The 16,548-nt window shown below is 48.5% G+C and overlaps 1 protein-coding gene across 1 annotated transcript in view; it reads left to right on the forward strand.

Annotated features, from left to right (window-relative positions):
- GABBR2 (gamma-aminobutyric acid type B receptor subunit 2) overlaps positions 1-16,548 on the forward strand; it is a 96,322-nt gene that overhangs the window by 4,346 nt on the left and 75,428 nt on the right. Inside the window, exons 3-5 of the mRNA XM_019649556.1 lie at positions 8,534-8,614; positions 12,002-12,152; positions 14,781-14,913. Of these exons, the coding sequence (XP_019505101.1) occupies positions 8,534-8,614; positions 12,002-12,152; positions 14,781-14,913 (365 nt within the window). The remainder of the gene's footprint in view (positions 1-8,533; positions 8,615-12,001; positions 12,153-14,780; positions 14,914-16,548) is intronic.

A 16,548-nucleotide genomic window follows, 5' to 3' on the forward strand; every position in this document is an offset into this window, starting at 1 on the left:
GAAGTCTAAACGTGGCTCAGAATTTGCAGCAGGGAAGGAAGTTGAGTGAAGCCATGATTAGAGCCTTGTTTATGCTGTTCTTCGTGAAATCTCAGCATCTGTGCTCTAACTCACCGTTCCTGCCTTCATTAGGCCTGTTTGTAAGAATCTCGGTGACTGATGATGTGCTTGAATTCCCCACTGCTTCTGTGCAGCATAAAGGACTCAGACTTTGGAGTTGTCTATTTCAGCACCTGATTTGAAGGGATGGGGTCTGCCATCACTCTAACAACATAATCGTCATTCAGAAAGTACCTAGTGAAATGTAGGCTTGTCCTCCCCATTTGCAGACATTAATTACCTTTTGGTCTTCAGGGTATCGGATACAGCGCTATTCAGCGCAAATTTCCTAAGCATCTGCCAGGCGCTTTACCAAGTCCTCAGGGGGAAACCAAGTTGAATAGAAACGGTCCCTGTCACCACCATCACCATCCCCCCTCCCCAAAGGGGCTTCATAATCTCTCTGGCTGAGTGCCAGTGCTTATGAAAGCAGGAAGGTAATTTCCCAGAACCTACTAGAAAACTTTTGGAGCAAGTCTGACCCTAGTTTGAGACTCTTAAGGCTGATTTGGAATATGCTTTCCTCTGTCAAGGCATGTGTTGTAGCTCTCTTCACCGAGCTGTGGGCCTGGAAAGGCCAGTTTGTCAGCTGCCACTGGGCTTGAGTGGAGACTTGTCCACCAACTGGGCAAGGATGTGAGTCAGCAGGAATGGAAGGACCCCTGTGAATGTGGGTTCTTTCAGGCTGAGAGCCTGACCCTGGCCTTGACACCTCCCAGCCCTCATGATCCAGGTCTATATTTCAGGGAGCTCAAGACGGCTTGGAAGGCAGATTATTTAGCAGGCCTTGTGTTTCACTGAGCCTTAGATCCTCTATGTTGAAGGGGGCCCTGAAATTCCCTTGTCACATTTCCAATGCTCAAATTATATCATTCTTGGAGAATATTTTGTAAAATATCGATTGGCTGATCACAGCTACAAGTGCATGCCAATATTATTGCCTTTTTTCCCCGATGTTAGGATTAGACACCAGCTTCCATTTATTAGCAGGTATAAGGAAAGCAGTGTAGCAAACAGTGGCTCAGAGGTGGGTTTGACTCATCTGAGCTCAAGTTGCTGTAGAACGTCAGGCAAATGACTGCCTCTGTGAGCCTTGTTGTCCACATCTGTCAAACATCTGTCAAAACCCTACCTACCTTAAGATGTGGGAAGAACTAGATGCGATAACACAGACAAATATGTGCATATATTTCTTGCTCAGCAAGTAGTAGCAATTATGATTCGCACTTTATCAAAAATGATGACATTTTTCTGGGGCAAATCCAGATTTTCTTGGTGAGTTGCTCCCCACACTTAATGATATAAAGGATGTCAGATGGGCAGAGCCTTAGAGATGCCCTCATCCCGCTACTTCATGGTATAAATGGGGAAACTGAGGCCCAGGTAAGGGAGGTGTTCCCCCCGGGGACACAGCCAGTTAGCAGCAGTGCCAGCCTCTGCGTGTCCACAGGCATCGCTACACCTCTGTGCTCTCCCTTCTCTATATATGTGTCCAGTTTTATTGACTGTCAGAGCTGGGCCCGGCCGATGCTCCTGTTTACATGTTTTTAAAACAGACATTGATCCTATTTTCAAAGGGATGCTAGTGCTCGGGTCATGTTCACATCAGCACAATAGTTAGTTATCCAAATTCATAGGGTCTCAGAGGTGCCTTGTCTGCCANAAAATGTGTATTGCTGTTTTTTGTGTGTATATTTTGAATTTACGTCAATGCAACTGGATTATATATCAACTGGATTATATATCTCTTCTGTTTCTTTTTCTTTTTCACTGAGCACTTTTTTTTTTTTAGCTGAGCCATCCTGCCACCTGTTGGCAGCTCAGCTCGGGCAATGAATCGAACTGGTGACCCTGTTGCTCAGAGCTCACACTCTTGAGTGAGCTTTTAACCACCTGAGCTACTCGGCCAGCCCTGCACTTTGTTTTTTAAGATGCCTCCATGTTCCTGTGTGTACTCCTAGACTGTGGCTTTCACTGCTCCCTCCATGGGGTGCACCTATCCACTCTCCCAGTGACAGACCCCCAGGTCACCTCAACTTCCTGCCTCCACAAATAACGAGGGTCCTTGTACATGTTCCCTTATGAACCCACCTGGGCATTTATTTAGCACAAACACCCAGGAGCAAAATTGTTGTGTCAGAAGGTGTGTGAACACAATGTGCCTAAAATCTGCCAGGTGGCTCTTTCAATGTCCCTGACTGTCTCCACTTCCACTGGCGTGAGGATTTCCGTGTTCCTACCTCCCACCAACACTCAGTGTCCCCACACTCTCATCTCTCGTTTTTTTGCCAATCTAACAGTATAAACTAATATACTGTGGTTTTAAATATCATTTCTCTGATTACTAAAGAGTTTGGGCATTTCTTTTGTGCTTGTTAGGCTTGTTAATCATCTGTTCTGATCCTTTGACCCCATTAATTTGAGGGTACTATCTTTTTCTTATGGGTTTGCAAGAGTTTCTTATGTATCCTAGATACCAATACCTTGTTGGGTTTAGGCTCCATAAACATCTTCTTCCATTTGGTCACTTGTCTGTAAACTTATGTTCTTGTTGAACAGAAGTTCTTAATTTTGATATGGTTAAATTATTTTGGGGGGGTGTGGTGGGGAAAGGTCCTATGGTTTGGGCTTTTGAAGTTTCTCAATAGTCATTTTCTGGCACCTGCATGCCAGGTGCTGGCTGGGTGCAGGGGGTGCTGAGATGGGTAAGATGTAGCCGTTTTTCTCAGGGAGCCCCTGGTCCGGTGGGGAGCAGACACAAGACCCAACTGGGTATGATATGTGAGAAAGGCATTCAGAGAAGGGGTATTTGGCTCCACCTGGAAGATTCTAGGAAGGCTAGAAAATGCCACCTGGGAGAGGTGGCATCCAAGAGGAATTCTGAAAGACCAGTGGGCGTTAGCCGAGAAGAAGAGAAAACATGTGTTTTAGTGCAGATAACCTATTGTGTTTGTATGTGCCTGTATCCCGTCAGGTATTAGCTTTTACCCCTAGGCCACTTCGAGTAAGTCCACGGACAAAGCTACCCTTGGCAGGGTTATTATACTCCCAGAGCATTTGGCCAATGTCCACCTAGCCTGTTAAACATCTCAAAACAAAGGTCAATGAAGTTGAATTCATTAAAAATGTAGCAGTGGCATCTTGTTTGTAAAGACAGGAGCAAGTGTGTGTGAGGATCCAGGCCAAGGAAGCACAAGTCCATCTCTGCTTGGTGCTGCTGAGGGGTGCTGCTTCAAGCTGCTCCCGCCCCCGGGGAGAGGAGAAAGACCCTGCCCACAGTGATGACAGGTGGGGCAGAGAAGGTGGGAGGGGAAAATCACTTCCTGAGGAATGGCTGGCCCCCCTGGAGAAGAGCAGGATCAAGGCCCCAAATCTGAAAAACCACCAGGCACAGAATCGATGTGATAAGCAGCCTCCAGCCGAGCCAGGACCTGTGAGGGGAGCCTCAGGGAGCAGCCGTCAGCTTAGAATGAGAAAGGCCCTTCAAAGCAGTTGTAGGATCACGGAACAGAGCTGGAAGCCACGGAGATCTCCTTGTCCAGCCCACTTGCTTTAGCAAGACCCGGGCAGGGGATGGGACGTCCCCAAGGCTCCTCACGGAGGTGATGGCAAAAGCCAATACCAGCTCCAACTATCCTGTCTCCCCGTCAGAGCTCTTTCTGCCCCCGGAGCTTGGGATTCTGGTAGGGGTCCTAGAATGGAGGAAGCTTATAGCATCTTTGATTTTCATTTCATCCTTTGTTTTACACCTCAGAGTATACGTTGAGTCTGTATGTTTGCAACAACAATTAAGTTTTAAAGGACTCATACACCTCTTCAGTTCAGATCTAGAGCCCACTGAGGATAGATGGACATTTGGGGTGAAGGGAGTAGAGCCCCTGTGGGGACCCAGCTAAAGCAGGAGGCTGGCAACCCTGCAGCTGATTCTCCCGCCCGGAGCTGAGGGGCAGGATGGAGGCAGAATCGCTCTGTGACTGAAGCCGTGTCCCAGCCATCCCGTGGATGCTCTCAGGCCCACAGCCAGTGAATATTTTCAGACTGGACTTTTTTGGCAGCCTAATTCTCACCAATAGGACCTGTTTTCTTTATATATCATCCAAATCCAAAATTTGAAATAAAGAATGCACTTTTTAAAAAGGACGATTCTTTTTTGCCCCACAACAAAGAACCGGTATTATTCTGCAGAAAAGGGGTCTCTTTGTTTCACAGTATTTTTAGCCTCTGAGAATAGAAAGTGTCAGGGTTGAAGGGCCCTCAGTGTAATCCTGTAGTTCTCAACCCTAGCTATGCATTAGGGCCTGCTTAGGGAACTTTTAAAAATACCGCTGCCCAGGACCCGCCCCTCAATCCCCCAGGGGTTCTAATACAATGGGTCCATGTTGAGACCAGTCATCTGTACTTTCTAGACCTTTCCCAGGTGACTCTAATACCTGGCCAGGGCTGAGAACCACTGTAACCACTGCAGTGCAGTTTGCAGGTGGAGAAACTGAGGCTCGGAAAAAGGCAGTGGTCTGTCCAGAGTCACACAGGGAGTCAGGGCTTGTGGGGCAGGGATGCCAGCCAGCGGCAGACCCCATGCTGCAGCCCCTCTCCCTCTGTTCAAGTTCCCCACCTCCTGACCAATCCATCCACAAACCCCCTGGTCCACAGCCTGCAAGGCTGGGCTATATCCAAACGAGTGATCAGCATTGTTTGCACAATGGAGTTACCAACGAGCCCGAGAGTCAAAAGTTAAAATGCCAGGTGTCTGTCATGGTCACCTCCAGTTGGGCTGTGGGTAAATGGAAGAACACAATGGGCACCATCCTTCCACCTGCAGACCCAGAAGGGGCCCTGTGCAGGGTGCAGGAGACGAAACTCTATGCTGCCCAGGACATCAGAGGCAAGATTTCAGGTTCCACTCAGAAACCAACTGGCAGCAGGAATCAGGCCTGCATACACCTGGGGCAATGCTTCAACCCAAGGGGCTGTCACCCAGTGCTCTGAGCCCACAGCACCTGGGGTGCTGGGAGGGGAGAGGCAGTACTCAGGGAAGGCTTCCTAGAAGAGGTGGGTAGGGTTTGGATATGTTGGTTTGGTAGAGGGAAGAGAAAGCCCCCCTTCCAAGCAGAGGGACCATTGTGGGGAAAGACGGCAGTAAGAAACACAGGGAGTGTTTGGGGACCTAGCAAATAGCTCGCAGTTACTTTTATCATGACTCAAATAACTACAATTTATTGAACACTTACTGTGAGTTAGGCCCCAAGCCAGAAATTGCCTGTATTCTCCTCTCCAATTCTCATAGCCACTCTAAAAATTCCCATTTACACTTGCAGGCACCTACTCACAAGGTGCAGGCTGGAAGGGAAATACTGTCTGCAAATGGAAATAATTTTTACCGCCCTGGTGGGGCTCGGGGAGCCTGCAGTCACTGAACTACAAGTCAGAGATTCTGAATATTTCTCCAGCCTCCGGCACAGATGTCCAAGGCCACCCTGGTCAAGGACGAGGAAATCACCTAACCTTCCACCCCCTCCGCTGCTGTGTTTGAGGGGTCCTTTAGTATGAAATACCTCAGGCTGGGCCTGGCACGCAGTAGGCACCCAGTACATGTGGGCTGAATGACCGAAACCCCTACTCAGAATGGCTGGTGAAAGTGCTCTGAATTCAGAACCAGGGGACCCAAGTTCAGGCGCCCCCTCAGTCATTGCCCAGCACATGCCTCTGAGCGTGCACGTAACCTGTGTGAGGCTCCTCTGTAGACCAGGGTAAGTTATGCCCTATTCATGGTTTGCTATGAGCGTTAAATGCAGGAAGGTGTGAAGTGCCTGTGAGCCTCCAAGTACTGCCCCCAGGGAGAGATTATGGTGATTATGGTCGTGGTGGGAAGCTGAGTATTATTTTGGTGCCATGGGATATACAGCAGGGCGTGTTGAGTCAGAGGGGTGGGCTGTGTGGCTGCGAGCGTGGAGGAGGGCCAGCCACACCACTTCCCGGCTCCTGATGATTTGTTCCGATCAGCCTGCATATTTCATGTGCTGCCTACCCACGCCAAATAAATAAATCAGGGTCTTCTCCTCTGAGGGGCAGGAGCTGATTGGGGCTGTGACTTCAAAAGGCCAGAGCAGGGATGCGGGAGCTCCCAGCAGAGTCTGCTAATGTGACATTTAGGAACTAGGTGACCCAAGCCAGTGACAGCCGCCTGCACAGTGTGACGCCCCCCCCCCCACAACCCCAAATGGCGGGGAGACCTTTGTTGGAGAAGGAAGTGACTTTTACAGCCCTGTTTTCCACCCCACGGTGAAGGGAATGCAGGCAGAAGTGTGGCCGGCCTATAGGGTTCCCTGTCCCGTTTCCTGAATGTAGAAACCTGCATTTCTACAACACCAGAGCCCCAGCAGGCAGTTCCTCTGGGCGCACGCTTGGAACTTCTGATGCCATCGCTTTATAACCTCTGGGCATTTTGAGGACCACAGTCTGCAGCTCTGGGGACCTGCCTGTCCGGCGGGGGTGCAGATGGGCTCTCTTCTCTGCAGTTAATACACTTAGGAGGCACATGGGGTGGTCAGTTCAGCACAAAACTGTCACCTTTGAGGGATCCCATCAAGGCTCCATGTCAGGGAAGATCATGGACTGTGGGAATAGTCCTAGATTTAAACCCAGACTCTACTTAGTATTGGTGGAGTCCTGGGCAAAGCCACAACCTGCCTGAGCCTCAGTTTCCTCATTTGTAAAGTGGGACTAAAAACACCTACTCCACTCAACAGTGAGAACTGAACAGGGAGAGGCACATAAAATTCCTAGCGCAGATCCAAGCACACTGTGGGGCTCGGTGAATCCCCTCGGCCCCGCCCTGCCTACTCCCAGCCCTGTCTAAGCTTGCTCTGCCGTGAGGGCTCCGCTCTCTAACCCCACACTCCTTCCCTTTGGTCCTCCACCTTGAACCCCACCTTTCCCTGTTCCCTGGATCTGCTTTATCTGTAATCACCAGTATTCCTCAATCTATTCGCCAAATCTACTGGTCCTTGGCTCACAGAGCTTGTTGTGCCAGCCTGTTGGTGGCATGTGACATTGCTGGCCAGCTACACTGTGAAATTGTCCCTTTCCTTGCTTTCTGCAATGCCCACTCTTTCCTGGCATCTGCTCCCGGCATCCTGACCACTCCTTCCCAGCCTCCTTGCAATGTCCTTGCTCTGCCCACCTCCCCAGAGGTTGGCACCTCCTAGGATTATGCCCTTGGTCCTCTTCTTACTTGGTACTGTCCCTGGGGGCGTCCTCTCCATCCCCTGCTCCAACTCCCAACTGACATGCTGATGGCCCCAACTCTCTCTCCCCAGCCCACACCTCTCCTTCCACTCCAGACTCAAGGACATCTCCACCTGATGAGCCACAGGCACCTCGGGCTCAGCACTGTCAAATGGGAACTTGTCATCTAGCCCTCTTCTTTGAACCCTGAGTTCCCCACTCAGGGAATAGCCCCCCAGTCACTTGCTTCACTCCCCTGTTCCCATCTCCCCAACCCTTTGATTACCCAGTTGTCCAGATCTTCCCTGGAAAAAAGGAAACCTTTGTCAAATCTAATTCCCACTCTCCATTCCTTCTGTCACCACCCTGGTCCAGTTCTCATCATCATTATCTCTGATGATGACCTAAATCCAACAAGAGAATAGTATCAAGGATGAAGGTAAATTCAAATGCATCACTTAGGTCTGGAAATACACCTGAACCAGTGCATATGAAGGGGACTGTGCTCTGGGTGACACAGCAGAGAAGTGTAGCCTCTAAAAGATGCTAATTCCACCTCAGAATGCATTAATGGGGATATAATGTGCAGAATGAAGGAGGGGATGGCCCCCTCTACTTGCTGCTGACCAGATCATGCCTAAAGTGTGTTGGTTAGTCCTTGGGTCTACACTCTGTCAGACAGACAGGGACATTGTGGCATGTGGTACAAGGAGGGGCCTGGATAAGGAAGGAAGTAGAAATGACGTTTACTAAGATGAGGCTGGGGGGTTAGTGCGAAGGGGATGACCTGCCTTTGTCTTCAATCTCTGGAACTAGGACTTTTCTGGGACAGAGGGAGCAGAAGTGGCCTGTGTGGCTCTAGAGGGCAGAGCCAGATGACAAGAGAAAGTTACAAAGAGACCATTCAATTGATGACCAGGGAGGACTTGGTAACAGGCAGAGAATCCAGTTATAGGGGGAATAGGTTTCCCATCCATAGATGTACAGCAAAGGACAGATGACCAGTTGACAAGACGGTGTGAGAGTGTGTTTGTTTCAGCCCAGATCAGGTTGGGAATTTTGTGATTCTACCTGGAAGAGGCACCAGGGAAAGGAAAAGCCTGCGAGACTATAGCCATGGCCTGTGTGGAGAGCAAGAGCTGAACTGGGAGCACCCAGACACAAACACAGGACTCAGATCTAACCAGCCACTGTCTATTGCTCTCCACAGACAGGAGAGAAGTGAAGGTGGGAGAGTACAACGCTGTGGCTGACACGCTGGAGATCATCAACGACACCATTAGTTTCCAAGGTAAGTCAGGTGGGCTTCTCGGAGGAGGGAGCCTACTCAACCGCTCGCAAGTCTGGGTATTATCTGAGGGATGGGGACAAGCTCAGAGTCCTTGGCTTCGTGGGAAAGAGGGAACATCCCCTCCTCTCAACACATACTCATTGGGTCCCCATCACTCACGTGGGAGCTGGGTTCCGGCTCCTGGGACGGGTCACTGGAATTTGTAAGAGTCCTGGCTCCCGCTGAGACATCTATGTTTAAACCAAAGGACAGCCAGGGGTAATTCTTTTCAAAAGTTACCCAGCAAAATCTAGCTCTGTCTCCTCCTCTGAGAAGGGACTTGGTCTCCATCTGCTACTCTTCCTGGAAGACCATTCCCTCTCTTCTTTTGCTGGGGAACTCCTCCTCAGCTTCTAATAGAACCAGATGAAATACCTCTTCTGTGCAGCCATCCCTGATTGCCCCCAGCTGAGCTAGCAGCGCCCTTCTCTTGGCTTCCATAGTCTTTTGTCTCGGCATTTCCCATGGCTGCTGTCACTTGGCATTGAAATTTCTAGGTTGTTGGACTGTGAGCTCCCTGACTAGATCCTATTTGACTTTAAATTCCTGGCACTGACCAGGGTCTGGTACATGTTGGACATTCAACAATATTTGATGAAAAATGAATACATGATTGATCAAGTGAGTGGATGAGTGGGTGGGTGAAAATCTGAGTGACCAGGTGAACATATGAGTCGGTGAAGTAGTGGATGGGTTGGTGGGTAGGTGGGTGGGGGGATGGATGGATGGATGGATGGATGGAAGTCCATTCTGCTCTCAACAGCCAAAGTGCCCTTGCCATCATGCCATGCTGAAGACTGCTCAGAGCCCTGAACAGTCCCCATTGCTCACAACAAGGGGCCTCCATGGTGTAGCCCCCAAGGCCTCCATGAAGGGACCCCTCCTCACTTCTCAGCCTCCAGTTTCACATTTCCCCAACCAAACCGCTTACAGTTCTTCAAATATGCTGCAATACCATCTTGCCTTTGCCTCTGCCAGTTCTCTGCTCAGAACGCCCTTTCCTCCTGTATTCCTGGTGGACTACTCATCTTCTGAGACTCAGCTCTCCTTTCTAGCTCTCCTTTCTATAGCCTTTCCTGCCTCCATCAGGTGGAATTGCACTCTGCGTCCCGCTGAGGCCTCCCCGTGCCTGATGTTATCAGCCACCTGGACACTGTCATTGGAGGCAGTTTGCACAGGCTTCAGAGTTAGGCAGATCTGGGTTCAAATTCTGCCAGCCTTGCCACTTACTAGCTATGAAAGCACTTAGCACCTGGAAAACTGTTGCCCACCCCCACCCCCACAGATGGGAATAATCTTCTCTCTCCGTAAGATTGTTGGGTAGATCAAATGACAAAATCTCTATAAAGCGCTTAGCCCGTGGTAAGCATTCACTAAACGCGATTGCTTATTATTGCCTTTTTCTTTTTACTTTTAATGTGTAAGTTCCTTGAGGACTATGTCTTGCTTATCTTTGAATCACTGTGCCCAGCAACAGGCCTCACAGGTAGATGGTGATTATTAATGATGATTGGTCATCATTAATGATGGTGAGTGAAGGCATAGTGATGGATGATGGAATGGTGACGAACGGACGAATAGTGAATGAATGAATGGTTTGGGTGACTAGCAAGAAAGAAAACTCATGGCTGCTGCTGTGACTAACACCTCTGACAAGTCATCACCGTTTGGCTTCCATAACGTTTCAGTTGCGATGCACCATGGGAAGGCGCCATTTCAGGGGAAGGGAAGGCGGCGTAAAGACGAGGGGCTCTTGTCAACTTTCTGAGGTTGTTCCTACACTAACAACTAGGGGTCCTACTCGTCATATAATGTCTGATCCAAACCTCACCCCCTTCCTCAGTGCCCAGAGAGGGGCTCGTTTCCAGCCAGGAACTCACAGGCACCCCCAGGATGGCTCTTGTGTGTGGGAGCCAGAAGGCACCCGAGCCAGTCTAATACAGCCCAGGCTATAGGTGGGGGGAGGAGGAATGGGAGTGGAGGTAGAAGTTTCCAGATGTTGAGCTTTCACTTCTGGAAGCAAGAAATGGTGTTACCTCTGTCTGCTATGTCTGTTTTTGCCCTGACTTTCGGTCCTTGAAGCCACTCCTTAAAAATGTTGCTCTGCATGGAATTGCTTCAAGCTTTACATTATCCATGCCAGCAGGTTCCTAGCTGTTTTCGAACCTGGCAACTTCCCTAGACTGTTTACATGGTTCAGACTGCTCTTATCCACGGAATGTTTTCAAACACATTTGAACTTGCTAGCAGAGTTTTTTAAACACAGATGTTCGGGGGAGCTCTCAACCCCTATAGCAACATCTGCCCATCCTCCGCTCGTCTCCTGGGAAAGGAGACATAACCAAGGCTGGCATCCATGGCACAGCCACGGGGGATGATGTCATTGTGACCCCTGATGGCTCTTCCCGGGCTCCCAGGTTCGGCCACTCCTGGGCATCTGGCCTATTCCACACATCCCCACTGGAGGAAGAGCCCCCAACATTTCACAATTCCACAGCAGAAACCTGACCTGAAACTGCAGCTGAGAAAGAGGATTTGAAAGAAGTGGGGCAGGAATTGCCGACGTCCCTGCGTCCCTCCTCCCAGGCTAGCCATACCTGACAAAACTAAAACAGGAGAATTGGGCCACCGTCCACAAAGATGAGTTTGCTCTGCAGCCCATGCCCCCCCCCCAGGTTCCTGGTGCCCTTGAAGAATGAGCAGGGACAGCTCCAAAGTCACACACAGATATGGAATCCCACAGTTTCGGTCCAGTCCTGGCACAGCAGGGAGGGGAAGGTGTGCCAGTAGCTTCTGCCTCCCACAGTTAGCAAATCCTATGAAAATGGAAAACCAGAAAGAACTTGTATAACATAATGACCTTGAGGCAGAAAAGCCATATATGTCTCCGTGGAATTGACAGGCATAGGACCCACCCTGCTGAGGGGTGGTCATCTTCATGTGTTGGAGCAGAGTCCTTGAGAGCCAAAGCCAAGTTCCTCACCCCCCAGTGACACCTAGTAGTTCCCACTCACAGCACCCAGCCTTGTGCCTTCTGAGCCAATCACTGTTACCTTTGGGGATAAATGGCAATGGTTTTTCAACAGGGTAATTAGACCAAATCAAATTCTAGTCTTCTAATGGCTATTAAATGCATCACAAATCCCTTATTGATTCTATTTAGAGAAAGAAATAAGTCCTGGCTGAGGCTCCCTGTTGGGCTGGCTGGCCACCCACCAGAGCCCACTCAACCGGTAGGCATGTCCTGCACAGAGTTGGTACACAGGTGGCAATGCCAAGGACATCCAGGCAGAGATGGGGACCGACTGTACACTGGGCTCAGCTGATGTCTTTTCCTTGGTCTTCTAGGATCTGAACCGCCAAAAGACAAGACCATCATCCTGGAGCAGCTCCGGAAGATCTCCCTCCCTCTCTACAGCATCCTCTCTGCCCTCACCATCCTGGGGATGATCATGGCCAGCGCTTTCCTCTTCTTCAACATCAAGAACCGGAACCAGAAGTAAGCCGCGCACACCCTCCTCTTGGATCACGCTGTCTGGATTGACAAACCTCACAGAGAGAGTATAGGAGTATCACATGACAGACTCTCCAGAGGCACAGAAGTTTTAGGGACAGTTTTCGAACCACTCAGTTCCTGGGGTGTTATTCGATGTTTCATGAGCATATGCTCACATTTACACAACACACACACACACACACACACACACACACACAGAGGCAGGGCTGCTGGTTGCACAGAAGCCTCTGGTCAGCTATGTTTGGGGAAGGTGGGGTTAAATAAAACTGAAGGATCCAAGTCCATAGGCCTTCTCAGAGTTTGGCTGTGCTTGTGCACTTTGTGGCAGTCCAGGAGGAGAAATCGAGAAGACAGAATCCCCCAATGTCTTTGACCTGCGCCCCTGATTCTTGGGGAAAGCACTGCCAGAGGGGATCACTGAGTTCAGGGCAGGGCACTGTTGCTATCCAGGAAGCCCCTCCCACACATCATCTTGGTTGACCCTTCAGAAAACTCCAGATTACAGATGAGAGCACAGTGACAATGGCTACTGTCCAGGCCACACTGCTGGGTGTGGCAGAACCCATCCCTTTGGTTTCTTTTCCCTCACACATGCCCTTCACTCTCCGGAGGACAGCAGTTCACTTTCTGAGTTATTCTGATCATTGGTGAGCGGAACAGGCCACCACCCCAGGCGGTAGGGGTTCCCAAGCTCAGCCAGCTTCTTTGGTTTCCATAGCTAATCCCTAAACCCAGTTTCCTGCCTTATTGTGGGGGGCTGAGCAGGGACTCAGACCTGGACCGTCAGCCGGCACCTCAGTGCCTACCCACAGGCAAAGCGGCTCTGCCATCATGCCCAGAAGCCACACTGCCTGACTGCCAGGGCTGCCAGTAACAAGCCTGACTCCAGAACAGATGTTTTCCTTTTCTCTGTTTGCAAAGGAGGAACTTGGAGGCTCTAGATTTTTTGTTGTTGTTTTGGTGTGTGAGGTAGCAACTACTTAGGTCAAATCTACTTCCTGAAGAACAAAAAAAAAAGAGTTTTATTCACCTGTTTTATTTTATTTATCACCAATAACACATATACTGCCACACACACACAAAATGAAACAACCTTTATACTCTGTACAAACTTTAAATGATTAGCATTTGGCACAAGGCCTGGACACATAGATCTCAATGTTAGATTCCTTTGATAGAAGCTTCAAGAATTCCCATCACAACAGTTAGCTGCCGTATCATAAGAATAAACTCCTTTAATTCCTTAACTACCCCCTCTTGGCCTCCTGGAGGAAATTACAATCATTCTTCCCAAAGGCCGGCACCCGTGTGAAAGTTTTGACTGGCTTTGCAGGTTAAAAAATCTGTAAAGACATAGGAATAAATGTCACTGTGGTTCCAAATCCCCTTCACTTCTATCTGCCTGATGCTATCCAGTCCGTGAAGGTCCCCTCCTCCAGGAAGCCTGTCCAACTCCTGGCCTCTCCCATCCCCAGCTTCCTCTGATAATAAGAATGAGGGTGCTTTATAGTTCATGGTCTACTGAAGGGCCTCCAGGAACCAGTCTCATCTCAGCTTCACAGTGTGATCTGTGCTTTCACAAGTGAGGAGACTCAGCTGGCTAATGGCCTTGACAAAGGTGCACCTCTGTGGGTGGCAAGGGCCATGCGCTGGACCCAGTACTCCCAACTCAAAAGCACAAGCCTGGTCCACAGTTTGCTCTGAGCAGGCTTTTTATCTCTCTACCACTCTGACACATAACATTTTTTCAATGTGGAAGGATGAATAGAACTACGTAATGCAAAAGAAAATGTTCAGGGAACAATTGACCTTAATTGCAAGCTGTAAAAGAACACCTGGACCATGGGGCCCCTGAAAACCCAGGACATTATGAGTGGATTGTGCTGGAGGAGGCAGGTACCTCTGAGGGTGAACTCCAGCCACCTGATGGTTGTTTAACCCAGTCCTGGCTTGCTGGGAAGCTCAGAGCCACAGCACAACTCCTGGAGGGAGTGAGAGAGAAGCATGTAGAGTTTGGAAGTATAAAGAATGCCCCCCAACAGAGCCTCGTGAAGACAGGGAATGGAGATGGGAATGGTGACTCTCGTCCACCTTCACCTGCTGGCTGAGGAAGATGTGCCTATCTATGTGTGTGGCCCTCTGTGCTTGGGACAGTGTGAGCTTCAGGCAGCCAAAGTGGACGCCCACTCACCACTGGGGACCACAGTTCCTGAGTAATCCTGGATTCTCACCTGCAGACCTCCAAGACCTGGTCCACTCAGCATGGGGGAGGGTGGTGCAGCCATCACTGTGGACGGTGGCTGAAAGTAAGCGTAGCAGTCTCAGATTGGGCGTGTCTTCCCAGCCCCAGCCCAAAAATCCTGTTGGATAACGTTTTTGTGTAAACTAAAAATTAATGGTTGGAGAAGCTGATGCTACAAGCTCTCCCCAAAGAAGTAGTAGGTGAGCTTGATTAAAGAGAAAGGGAAACAAACAACTAGAAATTGATAGCTGCCCAGGGTCCTTTAGTTCCTCTAGCCTTGGCAACAACATACACGGTCAGAAAATATTTGTTGAAGTGATAACTACATTAACAGTCCTCTTAACTATGGTATATCCTTCTCTTGTCAGGCTGATAAAGATGTCAAGTCCTTATATGAACAACCTCATCATCCTCGGAGGAATGCTGTCCTATGCATCCATCTTTCTCTTTGGCCTTGATGGATCCTTTGTCTCTGAAAAGACCTTCGAAACACTTTGCACTGTAAGTCATTCTGCATATTCCCGTGGTGCGTGATGTAAGGTTTTCTTGGTGACCTCAATCATCCAAAACACACACAAACTCAGAAATGCATGAAAATTCATGAACAGGCAGAAGACAGCCCATTCCGCTGTTGACACAGTTCAACAGGGCAATAGGGTGTTGCTTTCAGACCAGAGGGGCCTTAAGTATTGCCTATAAAATTAAGGTCATGGATTTAACAGGTCACTGCTAGAAGACAGCCCACTGAAAAATGACTGGATAACCTAGAAAAGTGAGGGCGAAAAATGACCACCCAGGAAAGCATCTGCACCTGAGGTCAAGGCCAGGGCTGTTGAAGAAGGAACAAACCTGCCCATTTATCCCAATAACCATCACAGAACATAAGGAGGGAAGCCTGTATGGATGACTTCGGGTCATATAGAAAAAAGCATAGTCATTATTGTCTAAAGTAGTATTTCTCAACCATTTTTTCCTTATTGCCCCTGTAAAGGAGCCTTTTTAGACATTTCTCCTAATTATCCCTTCATGAAATTTTAATAGCAAAGACATACTATAGGTCTGTTTATGTACCATGTGTATATCTATAGTTTCTGCATAAAAGAGGAATATTTTTTCATATTCAAGACCCAATGTTGGACCCCTTGGGAACTATATCACCCCATTGAAAATGCATATCCAGAGGGTGCCAAAACAATGTATACACATTTTAAGAAGGAAAAAGCTATTAAAATTGTACTACTCAATATATACCAATAACAAAAGATGAATACAAGTCACATTTGACTTCTGCAATTACAAGCACTGCTCAAAGTGGTTACCATCAGCGTCCAGACACTTCTGATTTCGGCGAACTACTGCTTGAGCAACGTTGACCAAAGTGTCCACTTGTATACATTTTTTTGGCACCCCCCCCCGGTATTAAGGAAGCCCTAAACAGTGTAACTTTATCTACTAAATTTTAAAAGTATTATTTTGAAAATTAATTAGCATGTTTTAAATTGTTGTTGCCTAGTTGTTATTATGTTTTTAAGGAGTTTATACATTAGCAGTTGCCAGTTGTACAGAACTAACTCTGTGGAAAGTATCATCAGTTTGCATTTTAAGATGAGGATGACCAGTTGAGATTGATTTCTAGACTTGAACTAATGTGATCTCTCAAAACTGGTTATCTGCTTGGGTCTCTCCATTGTCCCAAATGCAATAATTTATCTGATTCCCTGCCTGGAGGACCAGAGCTAGAAGGGGTGGTCAAAGGATCAGTGTTTACCAGATTGATCCAATAACAACTCTTCTGTTGTTGCTGTTTTATTTTAAGGTGCTAAGAGCAATGTAGGTCCCTTTTTGCAAAGCTCTTTTGGTTTATTTGCTGCTCTAAAGTCTCAGTGTTGCCCACTACTGTTCGGTGATGGATTGACAGTTGGCAGCCAAGGATAAACAAACAGAAGACCCCCTAAACCAGCGGTTCTCAACCTTCCTAATGCCACAACCCCTTAATATAGTTCCTCATGTTGTGGTGACCCCCAACCATAAAATTATTTTCGTTGCTACTCTATAACTGTCATTTTGCTACTGTTATGAATCATAATGTAAATATCTTTTTGTTTTCCGATGGTCTTAGGCGACCCCTGTGAAAGG

Source organism: Hipposideros armiger, unplaced genomic scaffold (genome assembly GCF_001890085.2).
Source record: "Hipposideros armiger isolate ML-2016 unplaced genomic scaffold, ASM189008v1 scaffold_133, whole genome shotgun sequence".
Lineage (NCBI taxonomy): Eukaryota > Metazoa > Chordata > Mammalia > Chiroptera > Hipposideridae > Hipposideros > Hipposideros armiger.